General features: G+C 36.8%; 1 protein-coding gene across 2 annotated transcripts; it reads right to left on the bottom strand.

Moving 5' to 3' along the window:
• On the bottom strand, nt 1-15,150 carry Arp3 (Actin-related protein 3). Of its 2 annotated transcripts, none has more exons than XM_045768016.2 (9): nt 14,992-15,150; nt 11,152-11,332; nt 9,809-9,965; nt 8,893-9,050; nt 7,003-7,147; nt 6,443-6,615; nt 3,473-3,691; nt 3,234-3,317; nt 1-1,565 (listed from the first exon to the last, which is right to left on the bottom strand). In XM_045768016.2, the coding sequence occupies exons 1-9, from the start codon at nt 15,033-15,035 to the stop codon at nt 1,470-1,472; spliced, it is 1,257 nt and encodes a 418-aa protein (XP_045623972.1). In that variant the 5' UTR covers nt 15,036-15,150; the 3' UTR covers nt 1-1,469. The 2 variants fall into 2 exon arrangements, with proteins under 2 accessions (XP_045623972.1, XP_045623973.1); XM_045768017.2 differs by lacking the exon at nt 14,992-15,150 and adding an exon at nt 14,744-14,769.
• Nucleotides 15,151-16,356: the final 1,206 nt, after the last annotated feature.

Here is a 16,356-nt window from a genome sequence, read left to right as displayed (position 1 = left end):
TATCTGCAAATGATTTATTTTTAACAATTACATACAAATAATCACAGCAACATTTGGAAATAAATCACAATTTTGGGTTATTGAATGCAATTCACTGCTATTACAAACAAGTGTTAAAAAGGAATTTTAGATCAAGCATTGCATGACAAATGTCCAATACAGTAATTGGAAAATAATTGTTTTCCACCTTATTATGAATATTGCGCATATTAACTCCATTGTAAATTATAAAACTTACTTCACCCCAAAGAAAGAAAATTCCTTTTAAGAAAACAAATATATACAAGGTAAATGATAGTTCATTTGGCAAAACATCTTCACATTAGTGCCAAGGCTTTATGAAATGCAAGTCTTAAATCTAAATATATATTAACTGTGTATTATACTCATGATTTAAACAACTACGTCACTGTGCAAGCCAGTCTGATACACTACAATTAAGTAACAACAAACTGCAGCACCAGGCAGGTTGGCAATATATAAAAATCTTTGGGATTTACATAGGAAAACGTCACTATTGATAACCAAATCACCATAGTGTAAAATAGGACTGTAAACCTACAAGATCAGATTCCCACAAAATTGCATAAAAACCATAAATCTTTTCAAGTAATTATTCTTTAGCCAAACATTACCCTCATGATGATCAAACGTTCATGCCATCATGGGTTCCTCATAAACAAGTCTATGAGGTCTACTTTAAAAAGCCTTATAGGTCAAATCATTTTACAGTATAATTAATGAAATCTGGCATTTCATACACCAGAATCACAAATAAAAATAAGTTTATTTACATGGGATTAATAAGTAAACTAAAGGATAAAAGAACATTGCAATGAATTATTTTTTGTACATTTAACAACCCTTTGTGAATTTATGTACACTGATAATGACAATGGTAAGAATATAAAAATGAACTAATATTTAGCTTTCACTTAAAACATACCTGAAAATCAATATTTTTGTCAATGCAAAGCTTTTGTATTTGCTAGGCCATAATTCCTTGCCACAAGAAGAACTATTTTTAATAGTATTAAAGCAATGACCAAATTATCTTCTTATTTGACAAGAAATTTAAGTAATGGAAAAGAAACATACTAAATATGGTACGTAAATAAAGCCTCATTCAACACATGACTGAAGAACTATTTTAGTATTAAATACTATTTTAAATAAGAATAAGCAAGGAACTCATACTTTCTGGAAACAAAAGAAAATGAATCTTCAAAAGATATGGGAATAGATAAACTGCACTGTACACAGAAAAAAATGACTCAAAATGTAAACGAGTTTCACTACAATGGCACATACTTCACTACATTCATTCCAACAATCTCTCAAATGCTCGCAAGTTTACAACACATCAACAGCAAGGCCAGATTAACCCAAGTGATCCTTAATGACACAAGGATTACTCTCCCAACAAACCATTTCTCATATACTTGACTTTAAGTCAATTTCATCGTTGATTATGCCATGGCTCCAAATACTGGGTTGTGTCTGCAGATGCTCGGCCCCTTCTCCTCGTACTCTGCTTTTGTGTGACACACCTGGTAGAAGTCAGGCTGAAAAAAACAAAAAAATAAATATGTAACCAAGGAAGGAAAGAAAATTATCAGGAGAGTACTAAGCCAGTATGACTACATTGTGTAGCACTAGAAAGGGATATGAGGCAGCCCTGTCCTCCTAAGGTTTCCCCAACATCAAGAAAACTGTCAATTTAAAGTGTCCTCTACTAACCTACCAGATGACCTAAAACAGAAAACGGGACAGTACGAGGACAAAGAAACAAAGAGCCAGAGCTCAACACCCGCAAGCACAAATAGGCGAGTACATTTATGTCTCCCACTTTGACATTGTATAACTAAAGCATTACATATTCAGTCTTAGGTACAAGTCCAATATATCATTAAGTGTTCCAATATTCATATAGTATTTACAGAGTTCAGCATACCTCAGCCCAGGAGGGCAAAAGTCAGTCAATAGTGGACATTCTACAATATAATGTTCAAGAGCGTGCATATTTTCTCTTTCACAAAGTTGACATTGTGTATTCAACATTTGGGGTTTGAGAAAGCTGCCAGATATGTCTATATCCCAGGAGTATTCTGGCCACTATAGAATCACATTGCAGTTCTTGCTCTAATAGATTCATATATGAATGTCTCCTCATGATATTTATCATAATGTTTAATGGTACAGCTTTCCTGTCTTTGTGAATTTGGCAGGTCAGTAAGATTTTCACAAAATATTTGTTTGAGTATTCTCTTTGTCACTGCTAATGAAATGCCCATATCAATTTCTACTACAAGTACTGGTTTTATAAAGGCTGTTTTTGCAAGCATGTCAACAGCATCATGCTTTGAGATGCCAACATGTGATGGTATTCAAAGGAAATTAATATAAAAACCATTTTCTTTAACAGCTAAATCATTCCTTCAAATATCACTGACTATTTACTTGGTGTTCAATGCCAGGAGTGCACTCTGCGAGTCACCATATACAAGTCCACTACCTTTGTCTTTTAAAAATTCAGTGGCAAGGTATATGCCGGCAAGTTTAGTTTGAGTTGTACTAGTCCAGTCATTGACATGGTTCACTGCTGTATGTACGAGAAGATTGCTTAAATATATTACATGCACATCTGGTACACCTTCTACAGAACCGTCAGTATAGCACTGATACACGTCGTTACCCATAACCTGGGTACTCTTGAGTGCTTTCTACTGTGCAAGATATGGTGAATAGATCAGTGTAATTCTGCATTACACAACAGTGTCTGTAATCATCTTTTTCTATACACTTTCCTATCATTTCCATGATGATACCTTCAAACCCCATAAAAATGGGAAATAAGGTAAAGATCATATTCAGCCTGAATAAATAATGTGCCAATGACAGATGAACTTATAAGCAGGGCATAGCAGCTCTAGCAATTCTACTGCCTAACCACATTAGGCATATGTATATCTCCAAAGAATTGTCATGTTCAAAAAAGGAAAATCTGGGAGAGACTGATTTTAAGGGAAAAGTTATCAAGTCATAAAACGTGTTAAAAAGCAGCTTTGAAAGTTCAAGAATTTTTGCATGATATATTACCAGAACCCACTCTGCATCTTATACTTGGGAAAATATGAAATTTTCACCCTCCCCTCCCCCTCCCTGACGTGATGCCTCTCCACCCATGAAATTGAGAAAGTGGGCAATGATAATGAATGACTTAACATACTTACAGTTGATGCAAGCATAGAGCCACCAAACCAAACTGCATAACGCTGCATTTTGTGCGCAATAACATTTACATCAATGGGCTTGGGCTGAAAAAGAATGCAATTACATATCTTAGTAAGACCCACTAAAGAAACTGTAGTACTAGTCCTTACTGTTCTGATCACCCTGATAAAGAAAACAATACAAGTTTATTTAATTATATAATGTGGATCTTTACTTATATTTTAATATTAGAACACACCTTAATGCGACCACCACTGAGTTGTTCTGTGATTCGTAGTCTAGCATCAACAATACGCTTCACATCCCTCTGTAGACGGCGATCGAAGTCTTTAAACATGGTTGATCCACCAGACAAAACGATATTCTTATATAGAGGACGACGGACATCGATGGGGCAGTTCTGGATCACATTATCTACAACTTCACTGATTGGAACAGTGAAGTCAGGGTTAGCAAACTGAAATTGAGGTGGCAAGACCATTAATTGTAATTGGTGATCTGAATGGTAAATTAACAATATAATACTGAGATTTACATAATAGGTGAAAATGGTGTCCCAAGAATAAAATGAAAGCTACAGATTTAATAATTTATGCAATGAAAGCATTAATACTAATACATTCTGTGTTTTAAATAATGAAATTGTGTGGTAGAACAGTGATCACAAGAGTACCATTCATGAAATTACAGATAACTTTATCAATGATGTACAAGGTGGATACTGTGGTGGAAGAGGGTGTGTAAAGGTATTTGCATCGAGATGGCTTGCAGAGAAGGCACTCAAGAGACTAAAGTCTACGATATTTGTTTACTTTAAAAAGAAAACACGAATGAAAACGTTAATGGAAAAGGACTCTGAAGAATGTTGAGCTTGTATGGAACTGGTAGAGCTAAAAGCTGATCAACTGTGTAATAAGTTTCTATGCAAGTAGCAGAATATGTGTAAAGTTAACGATATAATGATTGTCTGCTCTAATGTTAACACTATCGGTCACCGGGCATGCGCGCGGTCAACTTAGGGGTCATGCACCCAACGTGCGGGCGAGCGTGCGGGTAAGCGCGTGTTGACACCTAAATGTGTATACTCGTTTCAGCTTTCTCACCTTAATTCTCGTGCTACGTCGTTCATTTTGGCATCATATTCGCAATTAAATTCCCTACAGGTGTGTATAAATATAATGTCCAAAAGACTAGCGTGACTCCCAACAGCAAAGCCTAAAGTCGGCAAAAGTTACCCGTGAGCGCACAAAATCAGTAAAATGTGCATACTCATTCCATTTTTCTCACCTTAATTCTCATGCTACGTCGCTCGTCTTGGTATCATTGTGTTTGCAATTAAATTCCCTACAGATGTGTATGAATATAATGTACAAAAGCCTGGAGTGCCTGCCCACAGAAAAGCCTAAAGTTACCCGTGAACAAGCACCAATTTGTACACTGCGACCTAATGTGTATACTCGTTCAGTTTGATAACATCAATTTTCATGTTACGTCTTTCATTTCGGTATCAAATTGTTCGCAATAAAAAGGAGCGTATTTTAAAACTAGTCCCATAATAATAGAGCATTAACTGGAATTTTAACAAATATTTTAATTCTGGAAGCTCATCATAAAATTATTTATATCTTTCCAGTGTTCTGACATAAATGTGTGTGTTACATCTTATATTTTGGTATCAAATTGTTCGTGACATAAAGGCGTGCATTTTAAAACTAGTCCCAACATAATAGCACAATAAATAGAATTTTAACAAATACTGTATTATAAAATTTTGACCAAAAACCTATTTATAATCATATAAGTGTTCAGACATCAAGTTTCACGTTACATCTTTCATTTTGGTATCAAATTGTGCGCATTCTAAAGGCGCTTATTTTGATACTATCCCTAGGTCGATTGGATAAAAAATTAATTTTATACAAATATTTTTGTAGTGGACGCAAGTCCAGTCCTCGGTTAGGACTCGAGAGAAAAATAATGGGCGAGAGTCCGGTCCAAAGTTACCGATAGTGTTAATGAAGATGTTTGTCGGAGTTTGTCACTCGCGTTATTCAATCTAAATATGTTATGAAGGAGGTGTATGCCTAGGGTAAGGTATAATCCTAATGAATAACTGGAGAGTGGCCATTGCAAATTTGATATACAATATGTAGTTTATATGGTTTCACTCTTTTTAGTAGAATGAAAGAACTATGTGGACCAGTTAAGGACCTTTCAGATCTGTATAAGAGAAGACTTTAAAGTGAATATGAACAAAAGGTAGGGAATAAATATGAAAATTCCGAGTGCCAACTTGTATGACAGAGACGAGAATGTGGTATGGAGCGTAATGGAATGAGGAATGAAAATGCAATATAGAGATGTGGCATGCAAAAGTTAATTCACTTTAAGATTAAGGCGAGCATATTGAGCAAACAATGGTTGACTGACGAAGAGCACATGTTCGGGTGAATTTAAGGATACGAGGAGGAGAAGGCCAGGAAGAAGTCACAGAGACACGACGAGCGAGAGTGAAACAGTGGGGAGCGAATGCAAATAAGCTGTGAACAAATGAGGAAGGATGAAGTGAATGCAAGGAAGCAGGGTGCAAGTGTGATCAAGTAGGAACAACACAAGGATATGGTATGAGTAAAGGCAATGGAAGTGGAAGAATGGAGTAAATATATTTGTATATACAACCATTCACAAGGAGCACTGTCATCTAGTCTAAAAAGTGATGAGGCTGCTGCTACTATGGCTGACGGCTAGTGTTAATGAATTGTGAATAGTATAATGGACGATCAAGTAATATTTTTAACGTTTTTATTTTCTTTTTACTAAATCACACACTTACCATTTTATCTACATCTGATACCTTACCACACCATGAAAGTGGGAACTGGGTAATAATATGTATGAAACCATTACCAATTGTCAACTTTAAAATTAATATCCTACAGAAACAAAACAAAAAATGCAAAGCTATCATTTTATATATTAACGTTCAACAATAACAAACATTATCCAGATCCATTCATTAACAAAATTTCAAAATTTACTCTTATCAAGCATACTATCTAGAAAATGCTGGTTTAAAAAGTAGAGAACACGACATAATTAAATAATTTTAGGCCGAGTGAACTTGGCCAATATAATTCAGAGTTCATTTGGGCAGTAGGAATGTACAATTACACAAACACCATCATTCTAAATGTGTCAGCATTAATACCTCTGGATGAAAGAAGATCTCGGGTCCCAGGAAGCGCTCATAGCCAATATCAATACCAAAGGTCTGGTTGTTCACCGGATTCTTTCCTTCGTATCTCTTAATCCATTTTGACTGGTCACTATCGTACTTATTGAATTCTTTTGCAATATCTGGGCAGATGTAGCTGAACTTCTCTGTAAACAATCACTATAATAAATATCATATTCAAAACTGATATTATGCTAAATATTCACCAGTACAAAGGAACACTTAAAAAAGAGAATAGCTGCATCACAAAATATAGGCTTTTAAGTATACAGCAAAAACACACACAATAGCTAGATAGTTATTACAGTACATATGAATAAGACAGAGCTCCAAAATGGTTTGAGCATGTTCACGGAATGAGATAAAGAGTGCTGAAGTGTACAAGAGTAAAATATAAGAATAGGAGGAAAGAATGGCCAAGATGATGATCACAAGTTTGAAAGAGAATTAGCCAATTAGTACAAGGGCATAATAGGCAATTATCTATGAGAAACTTTGTAACTAGATGATCTAATGCTTGATTCACCTCTTACCTTTCACAGCCTTAGCAGTCTCCATACTCAACTGTGGTGGAATATTTGGTTCCCTCTCTCTCAACAAGCTCTGCACAAAGTATGTGATGTCTCGGCCGGCAATCGGAATGTGTTTGATGCAGCTTCCAATGACGTACCCATCAGCCTAAATGAGAAGATACAGCATTATAATTTTAAATATTGTACTGCATTTTCGAACTATAATACATCCTGCACATTCAAATTGAAGCAACCAGAAAAAATGTCCATTAAATATTTAAGTAATCAGTCAATGCAAAGTTAAGAAAAATGTTTTATGATGAAAATTATATTTTCCACCCAAATGATAAAGTTCAAAAAATTTCCGTAATAGGGGTCACAGACTCCCAAAAGAGTACAGTAATGATAATATAATAATGCCAAGGAATGGTATTTCTAATTTAGATCACATAAGGTTAGCATAGAAAGCTAGCCATTATAAGAAGTGTTAGTTCTTAAAACTACAAGATTATGGAAATCCATAGAAGTATCAAAGTGCGAATTAGTTGGTGTCGTCAGGTATTGACGGGATATATCGGAAACACCTACCCAGCGGGCGCTGACAAGTTTAACAAATTCTATACCCAAAACTGTCACCATTGTGTTGGGGAAGTTGGTACTCCAAAACTTAAAAGCAATATATGTATATATATATAACTCAACACAGTAGCCTACAGTACAGCACTCGACTGCATGGCCTAAAGCAATTTGACTGAATCAACTCCACAACTACAAACTAAAACACTTGCATAAATGTAACCGCACCAGGATAATTTATCTTTGAGAAACGTTGGGGCCACAAAGCTTCTAAGTGGTATAGTACAAGGAACATGGATTTTGTTCTTCATCGTAAAGAACCTCAACAAGGTAGGGGGGGGGGAAAAAAACATCCTTAACTATACAGTAAATTCTCAAAACTGTCACCAAGACAGTACAGAGACCTGAATAAAATCAATTTATATAACTGTTATAAATGTACTTCTAACTGTTGAGATAACCAAAATTTAGATGCAGAACAGGATACAAAAATAGAATTACCTCAAAGAATTACCACCAAAAATGTTACAAAACACCACAGCATATTATAATTTGGACACACATACCAAAATAAAAAATTCACTAAAATAATCATCGACCTTGATTAGCGAGAGATTAGACTTGGAGGGGGGGGGGGGGAGGGAAGCTATGTATGGTAACCCCTACAACTTATTCCCCATTCACTCTACTCTCCATGTACAAATCCTATGAAATTATCACCCAATTTTCAAAATGTCCAGATAGCCAGTGTGAGCATTCTTGAAATTGCAGGTTGGTATACAGTGATTAGGGCTAACACTGGGGGAGCCGGTCGGCCGAGCGGACAGCACGCTGGACTTGTAATCCTGTGGTCCTGGGTTCGATCCCAGGCACCAGCGAGAAATAATGGGCAGAGTTTCTTTCACCCTATGCCCTGTTACCTAGCAGTAAAATAGGTACCCGGGTGTTAGTCAGCTGTCACGGGCTGCTTCCTGGGGGTGGAGGCCTGGTGGAGGCCTGGTCGAGGACCGGGCCGCGGGGACACTAAAGCTCCGAAATCATCTCAAGATAATCACCCTCTCAAGAACACTGAAAAATTACTTTCTCCAACTGTCTAAACAACTAAATCTTACAATATTAGGACATCCTACTTTGTAAATGAGTGCCAATAAACAGATTTAATTTTCACATTTTATAAATACAATACAAATTTTGTAATATAGTATAAATTCACAGATTGGAAAAAAATAAGGTACGAAAAATCATCTAAATTGCTTTTGCGATATAAAAATACAGATACTGTTCATACAGCATATTTTAGAAAGTTCAAGTAACTCATACACCGGCTACACTAACCACTGGTATAACATGAGTAACACCATCGCCCGAGTCGATCACAGTTCCAGTTAGAGAGCGCTCCGTCGCTTGACGGGATGCCCAGGAAGCTGCCAACGAGAGCACTGCCTGCACCGCAATATACAGACCTGGCACGTTGAAAGACTCGAACATGATTTCTGTGCAAGAGAAACAAACATTTATACCTTTTGCGTACAAGACAAAAATGTTGAATTCATTTGTGTTAGTGAGCAATTATAATTTATCAAAACAATTGCTAAATATTAAAATTTCAAGAAAACAAAGGTCTCGCTTGAAACTATATACATGTTGAACCTCTGCTTTGCCTTAAGTACTTTTCAAACCTTCCTTGGCAAACACCTTGCTTCCTAATGCAAGTCATATTGACAATAATGGCAATGATGAAAAGAATACTAATAGATACATGTCTGATACATAGATACTAAGTCTGCTGTGAACTGATAAAATGCTTGGGTAAATAGTGAATCTTGGGTATGAAGAGGTAAAAACTTCCCATGCCACTGACACGTTATAAAAACATACAGTACTGTACAGTATTAAAAGTCAAAGTACAAAGAGGGGAGGGAGGAGGCTATGAGCATTACCGAAACACTATGTGTACTAGTGGCTTTAGGTATTGTATGTACTAGCTCTATCAATAAATCCAACATTATGTTTGTAAATCAACTATGTATGTATTTTCCTGAATAAAACTTACTTTATTTTACATTCCAGTGACAGCAAACATTGTACAGAAGAAATAAACAAAAAAAAAATTCTAAGACCTTTTACAATGACAGACCGTCACAGACATATTTGGTGGAAGATTTTCACACACACAAAAGATGATGACAATTTGAAACAAATGATAAAAGCATCCACAACACATTAAAAATCATTGCAAGACTACACTAACCTGCCGTGTACTCGCGATTCTCTGGAGTGTTGAGTGGAGGTTCTGTCAACAGGAAGTAGTGATCCTCAGGTTCAGCTCGGAGATATTTGAATATACACTGCTCCATGAACTTCTCCATAAGATCCCAGTCCTCCACAATGCCATGCCGTACTGGATACTATCACAGTCCAAATTATGACAACAATTAATATAATATATAATTAATAACAGTATGTGCTCTTTACACACTCTTTGTAAAATACACTACTCTCTAGCTTTATATATAAAACACAGCTTTTTGTTACAATATGTTATTTCATTGTGTGTATTTGGGACCTGGCCTTCCAGTATCTCCCGTGGATTTATTATGTGACTGATAACGATTTTGACTGATGATTGAGATGCTGATGACTGTGCCAACTGATAACTGCATCTCATAACTGCCCATGTCCGATGACTTGACTATCAGCTGACCATATTTGCCAACTAATGAGTGTCTGCTGGCTAATAACTGTTAATTAATGTGCGAGATAATTGATGAATCTTGACTCTTGAATATTCATGATAAACTTTATTTTGAATACCCGTTTCTTTTAATAGCCCAAGATTCATTAACTTGTTTATATTTATTGACTGGACACTTAAACGGATCTCACAATCTCATTTTACCCATCTTAGCATTCAAGATGACGGCCATAAAATCCTATTTAATAACGAAGGACTTTGCAGGGAGGTATCACTTTCTCTAAAAAGTACCCTCACTGATATATTCAAATAGGTTCCAGTGATGTCATATATACAGTATCATCATCAAGGGAAGCCCAAACTAGCAATCAAAACACCTACCTACTTCCTCTATATCACTGCAACACTGGGTAGCTATTAAAAATAGTAATGGATTGTTTTTGGTATTTACTAATCGGTAATCACTGATGTCGAGACCATTTACAAGGTCACTGTGTGGATTCCTCAGAAATAGTTATGCTGTGATTATTATAAAGATTTGCAGGTGCTTCTCATTTACTATGTCATTGTCTGCAAGCCCTCAGACCACAATATATAATGTTGTCTTCAGTTTTAACAATTACAATGAATAAGTATCAGTCTTTCTGCAGTATCTACCAAAAAAAACCAAATTGGTACCTGTACAGTTCTAAGCACCAGTTTACATGAACTTGAAACATTTTTGTTATATGTTTTTACAAGTTGTTAATTGTTGTTGCATTTGTACCATATATAAATAATTGTAGCTTATTCAAGTTTCAGTACCAGCTAATGACATCAGCGGCAACACTTCCTGACCACAGTACCCAGTGATTAGTGCAGGTAATTTAATCTGATAACAACAAGTCTTGACAACTTACTTTAACAGCATATCCAGTAGCATCCATAGCTTCATCGCCAATGAAGAAGTCTAAATCTTCAACGCCCTTACATAGTCTGCGTTGGGACTGTTCCCCAACCTTGGCCGTCTCCTTGATGGCCACTGCCGAGGGAATAATCATCTGGGGTTCATGGTTCCCAGCAAACCCCAATTTAGTATACCTGAAAATATAAAATAGTTAATTTAGCAAATAATTTGTAGAATGATTATTTTACGGCTTAAGCCAGAACTTTTGGTCTAATAAAAAAATTTGGGCCCAAAATACAAAATAAAATAAGATACTGTAAATGTTACAGTACTGTATATGGCATTGGTATTCTCAGTGGAACTGCCAGAAACAAAATATTTTTTACTGTAAATTACAGTACAGGGAATAAATAAATAAAATATTTATATTTATATATCCTGTATATTATATTATATTTATATATTATATTATATTTATATATTATATTATATTTATATATTATATTATTTATATATTATATTATATTTATATATTATATTATATTTATATATTATATTATATTTATATATTATATTATATTTATATATTATATTTATATACTAGCAGTACCCGGCCACGCGTTGCTGTGGCAGCATTGCCGAGCCACAGCAACCGTCCCTGTCCCCCAGTCTTCCCCATCATTCCCCCCCCTCACCCGTCTCCTCAGCCTCCTAACCATTCCCCACTACACCGTCCCCTCTTCCTTCCCACCATGCCCCACTCCCCTGTCCATTTGTCCTCCCCACCATGCCCTACTCCCAAGTCCCTTTGTCCTCCCCACTATTCTCCATTTCCCCCATCCCTTCGTCCCCACCATCCCAAACTCCCCCGTCCCTTCATCCTTCCCCACCATTACCCCCTCCCTTGTCCCCTCGTCCTCCGCACCATCTCACACTTCCGTCCCATCATCATCCCAACCATTACCCACTCCCTCGCCCGATGCCTTCCCAAATGGTCTGATGTTCCCATCAGAAAATTGGGAACATTAAGTAATCTAATATTCCTATCACTGTTATATAAGAAAAACAGTTAAAAAATGAAATGAAAATATGAAAAAATAAAAAAATAAACTACTCTCACGAAATGAATGGCCTGGAAAAACAACACAGCTCAATTCCAACACTATTCACACAAAATAATTAAATCAAAATGAAAATAAATCAAAATCTAGGAAAATTCAATTTATCAATGCAATCAGAAACATTGAAATGGAATTCGTGATATATCAAGTATAACATGTCTGTTGCTCTTACATGCAACAGATGGCGCTGTTCTTCAAGAAAAGAATAGTTTTACCTGTCACAGGTGTGGTATCTATACTTATACTTATGAAATGAACGGTATGGTAAACAACACAGCTCAATTCCAACACAACGTCACAAAATAATTCAATAAAAATAAAATAAATCTAAATCTATGAAAATAAAATTTATCAATGCAATCGGAAACATTGAAATGGAATTCGTGATATATTTAGTGCATGTTGCCATTATGTGCAACAGATGGCGCTGTTTTTCAAAAATGCATGTTTTTACCTGTCACAGGGTTGGCATCTATATAGTAGGTATATAAAAAGATGCGCCTATTCGAATGCTACGTTGTGTCAAAATTTCAAAGCAATTGGTGAAGAACTTTCGGAGATTACGGTGTGTGTTGCCCTAACGTCCAACAGATGGTGCTGTTTTTTCAAAAATAGTATGTTTTTTCCTGTAGGTAAGGCAGGTATATAGTAGATATATAAAAATATGCGCCTATTCGAATGCAACGTTGTGTCAAAATTTCAAAGCAATCGGTAAAGAGGTTTCGAAGATTTCCCTCACATGAAAATCAAATTTTCAGAAAACGCATGTTTTTTACCATCACAGACATGATAACTATATAGTATGTATATAAAAACCTGCTCGCAGGCGAATGGAACCTGGTTGATACCTGGTTGATGGGGTTCTGGGAGTTCTTCTACTCCCCAAGCCCGGCCCGAGGCCAGGCTTGACTTGTGAGAGTTTGGTCCACCAGGCTGTTGCTTGGAGCGGCCCGCAGGCCCACATACCCACCACAGCCCGGTTGGTCCGGCACTCCTTGAAGGAAACAATCTAGTTTCCTCTTGAAGATGTCCACGGTTGTTCCTGTAATATTTCTGTTACTCGTTGGTAGGACGCTGAACAACCGTGGACCTCTGATGTTCATAAGTTGTGTGAAAATTTCAAAGCAATCGGTGAAGTACTTTTGGTGATTAGCGATTTTGAACAAACAAACATTTCCTTTTATTTATATAGATTACATATATTGATTATATAATTGAACCAGATCAATTATCTTTCCCATGCCCAAAACTCTTGTTAATTCAAGATTTTCTACGAAATATCTTGGGAAGTTGTAACAATAAAGGATTAAGATTATATAGTTTCATAACTATTTTCAGAATAACATTTTGGCACTTGCATTGAACAAAATTTATCAAAACCTATGCCATCTAAAATAGAAACTATACATGATTTCTTCCAATATGGACCCATTGGCTTTCCCACACCTGCAGCTAAATTATATTTACTAATGTTATAAACCCTAACAAAATATTTACAAAGATATGTACCTATTTAGAACATTTTACTCTCAAAATTTAACCACGTGATATTTAAATCAGGCCAATTCACTTTTTCCAATGCCCTAAACTTTATGATCTAATTCACCTTTGAAATATCTTGAGAACCTATCCCAATTAATAATTTAAGAGATTACGTCGTAAACATTTTCAGAATAATAACTGACACTTTCAATGGCCTAAACTCTGCCCTTTAATTGCCAGGAGGAGCAATCCCCTTGAATAAAATGTACACAACTATGAACCAACTCCCAAGTTAGTGTGTGCCTACGTCAGAATAACAGACCAGGACCCCCCCCCCCCACAATGCATCTGCTGCAAACTAGCAGCAAAACTCCACCACGTGGCATCGTGAGTACATCGAGAGTAGGAGGGCGTCTCCAGAGAATGGGTAACTCAAACACTCTTGAAGCAAATGTTAGAAACAGGGATTGCAATCTCAATGGAACTTGCATTGACCAATCCAGCCAGATGCACCGATTAGGCTTTGATAAGAATCTTCAGACCTCCTTCAGTCGTCATATCTTGCAATACCTTCTGGCCAGTTAAGAGCTGGTCGTTTACCACATACTACTAAAAACTTGAATTATTACTAAGAATTATAAATTATATGAGCCAGCAGACCTACTCCAGCACTAACAGGTCGCTGCGTATCAAAGACTGTTTGCTAATAGTTTTTAAGACAGTTTGCCAATGAATTTTAAAACCCGAGTAACGCAACTCAACCCAACTTATGGCAAACTAAACTAACAGTATAAATGACTTGTACTGTACAACTGAAATGAAAAGTTTTGTCGAGACACCACCGTACAATTTGACCACACCTCATTCTAACATATGCTAACTAGCCTAACTTAAAGAACGTCATCAAAATGCCCATGTACGATCTGACACATACCCCCTCTCACAGACTAGGGAGCAATGGGCACTGTACCATACCCCAAAGCTGGGTATTGAGGTACCTACCACACACACATCGTCCCACATTGGCTTTGATCATCAGTTTAAAGTTCATCTCAGGTACTACAAATATAAGAGAAGCACAAATGGGGCGATTCGTTCCATAAAACAGTACAAGTTCACAGCCCCTGGTGACAGCTCACGTTCTTAGGGGGGGAAGATATACAGGTGTCACTCACTCACTACTACACTCCCCAACCCCACACCCTTCACCCTGTGACTTCCCAGCCCGCCCACCCCAGGCCTCCACTCACCCTGTGCCGACATCGACGATGCACGGAGGCAGCCTGCCTGTCATTATGGGAGGGTTGAAGGCTGAGGCTGGAGGAGGAGGAGGCAGGCAAGAGTGTTATCGTGGGGTGTAAACACTTCCGCCGGCGTCAGCGCCTCGCCCAGGACCACACTCGCCCCTCATTGGCTCCTCCCGCCGCTACTCTCAACTACCGCCAACTTCAATTTCCCCCCTACCATACTACTTGTGTAAAGAAGGAAATGTATATGTTTATCTCTCTCTATTACCGTATTACTTCGGTAATACGTTTATTGTTTGTGATGTGTATCTATGTATGTATTAACACGATGTACTGAACGGGGTGAGAATAGCTTGAGCTACCTCATCTCTTTGTGACTAGGAAATGTATATGTTTATCTCTCAGAATGTTTGGTAATGTTTATTGCTTGTGATGTGTGTCTATGTATGTATTAACACGATGTACTGAACGAGGTGAGAATAGCTTGAGCTACCTCATCCCTTTGTGTGTATTTTACCTCAATAAACTTATTTCAATTTCAATTTGACCCAGTATTAATTCTCCCTTTATTATCTCAATAAATATTCAAAATTATTTATATTCGGTATTTTTTTATCAATTTATTATAATTATTTTGCTCTCCCTTCCTCCCCATCTCACCCCTTCCCCCTTTATGTACCATCTTTCTCGCTCAAGCAAATTCAATTTCTTTCTTTATTATGCACCCGATACCCATCCCGTGGGCGGTGGTGTAAAGGATTACATAGGCACATAATCGGTTCAGGAACTGAACCCTCTAGTTCGTTTAGCTAAGCAAATAACAATTTTTGACGCTAGTTACAAAATTATTCTCAAGCAAATGTAATCTAAAATGCTAAATTCATTGTTGCTTTCAATAGGAGGCTGGACGTGTAATTATAAGGCATACAACTGGGAAAGGATAATAATAATTATAATACAGTGAAAATATTTGCCTGGAAACGATATATATACGGGTTAGATTACACTGTATTGATACACATGGAATAGCAGTGTTATCATTTCTCTTCACAACAGATAGGGGGATCTCAATCCCTGTGTAAGATACAATTATTGCTGGAAACGTTTCCTTTTACCGGATGCCTCTACTCACCTACTGTTCGGTTTAGACTCTTTTTAAAAGTCCCTCTGGGAATTTGTATTATCTGCCCATGTAGACATGACCAAATGAAAACTATCAGCAAAATTGTTCGCACACCCTGAGTCACTATATTTGTGTGTTGTGGCGTGCGAAACAAGAAATTAATTTAGAGACAGCTCTATAACAATACAGTGGTTGGGTACCTAGTTGTTAACGATTGGCGGGTCGTACTCCAGGTAAACTAGTGG

The sequence above is a fragment of the Procambarus clarkii genome, chromosome 91, assembly GCF_040958095.1.
Source record: "Procambarus clarkii isolate CNS0578487 chromosome 91, FALCON_Pclarkii_2.0, whole genome shotgun sequence".
NCBI lineage: Eukaryota > Metazoa > Arthropoda > Malacostraca > Decapoda > Cambaridae > Procambarus > Procambarus clarkii.
Note: the sequence above shows the minus strand (reverse complement) of the source record. Positions and strands in the feature narration are given on the sequence as shown.

Excerpts from the sequence above, each read along its gene's own strand:
- Arp3 (XM_045768016.2), bottom strand. The coding sequence starts at position 15,035 with ATGACAGGCAGGCTGCCTCCGTGCATCGTCGATGTCGGCACAGG. Across the intron at positions 7,148-8,892 it reads TTACTCATGTTATACCAGTG|GCTGATGGGTACGTCATTGG; the intron begins GTTAGTGTAGCC and ends CTTCTCATTTAG. Across the intron at positions 6,616-7,002 it reads GACTGCTAAGGCTGTGAAAG|AGAAGTTCAGCTACATCTGC; the intron begins GTAAGAGGTGAA and ends GATTGTTTACAG.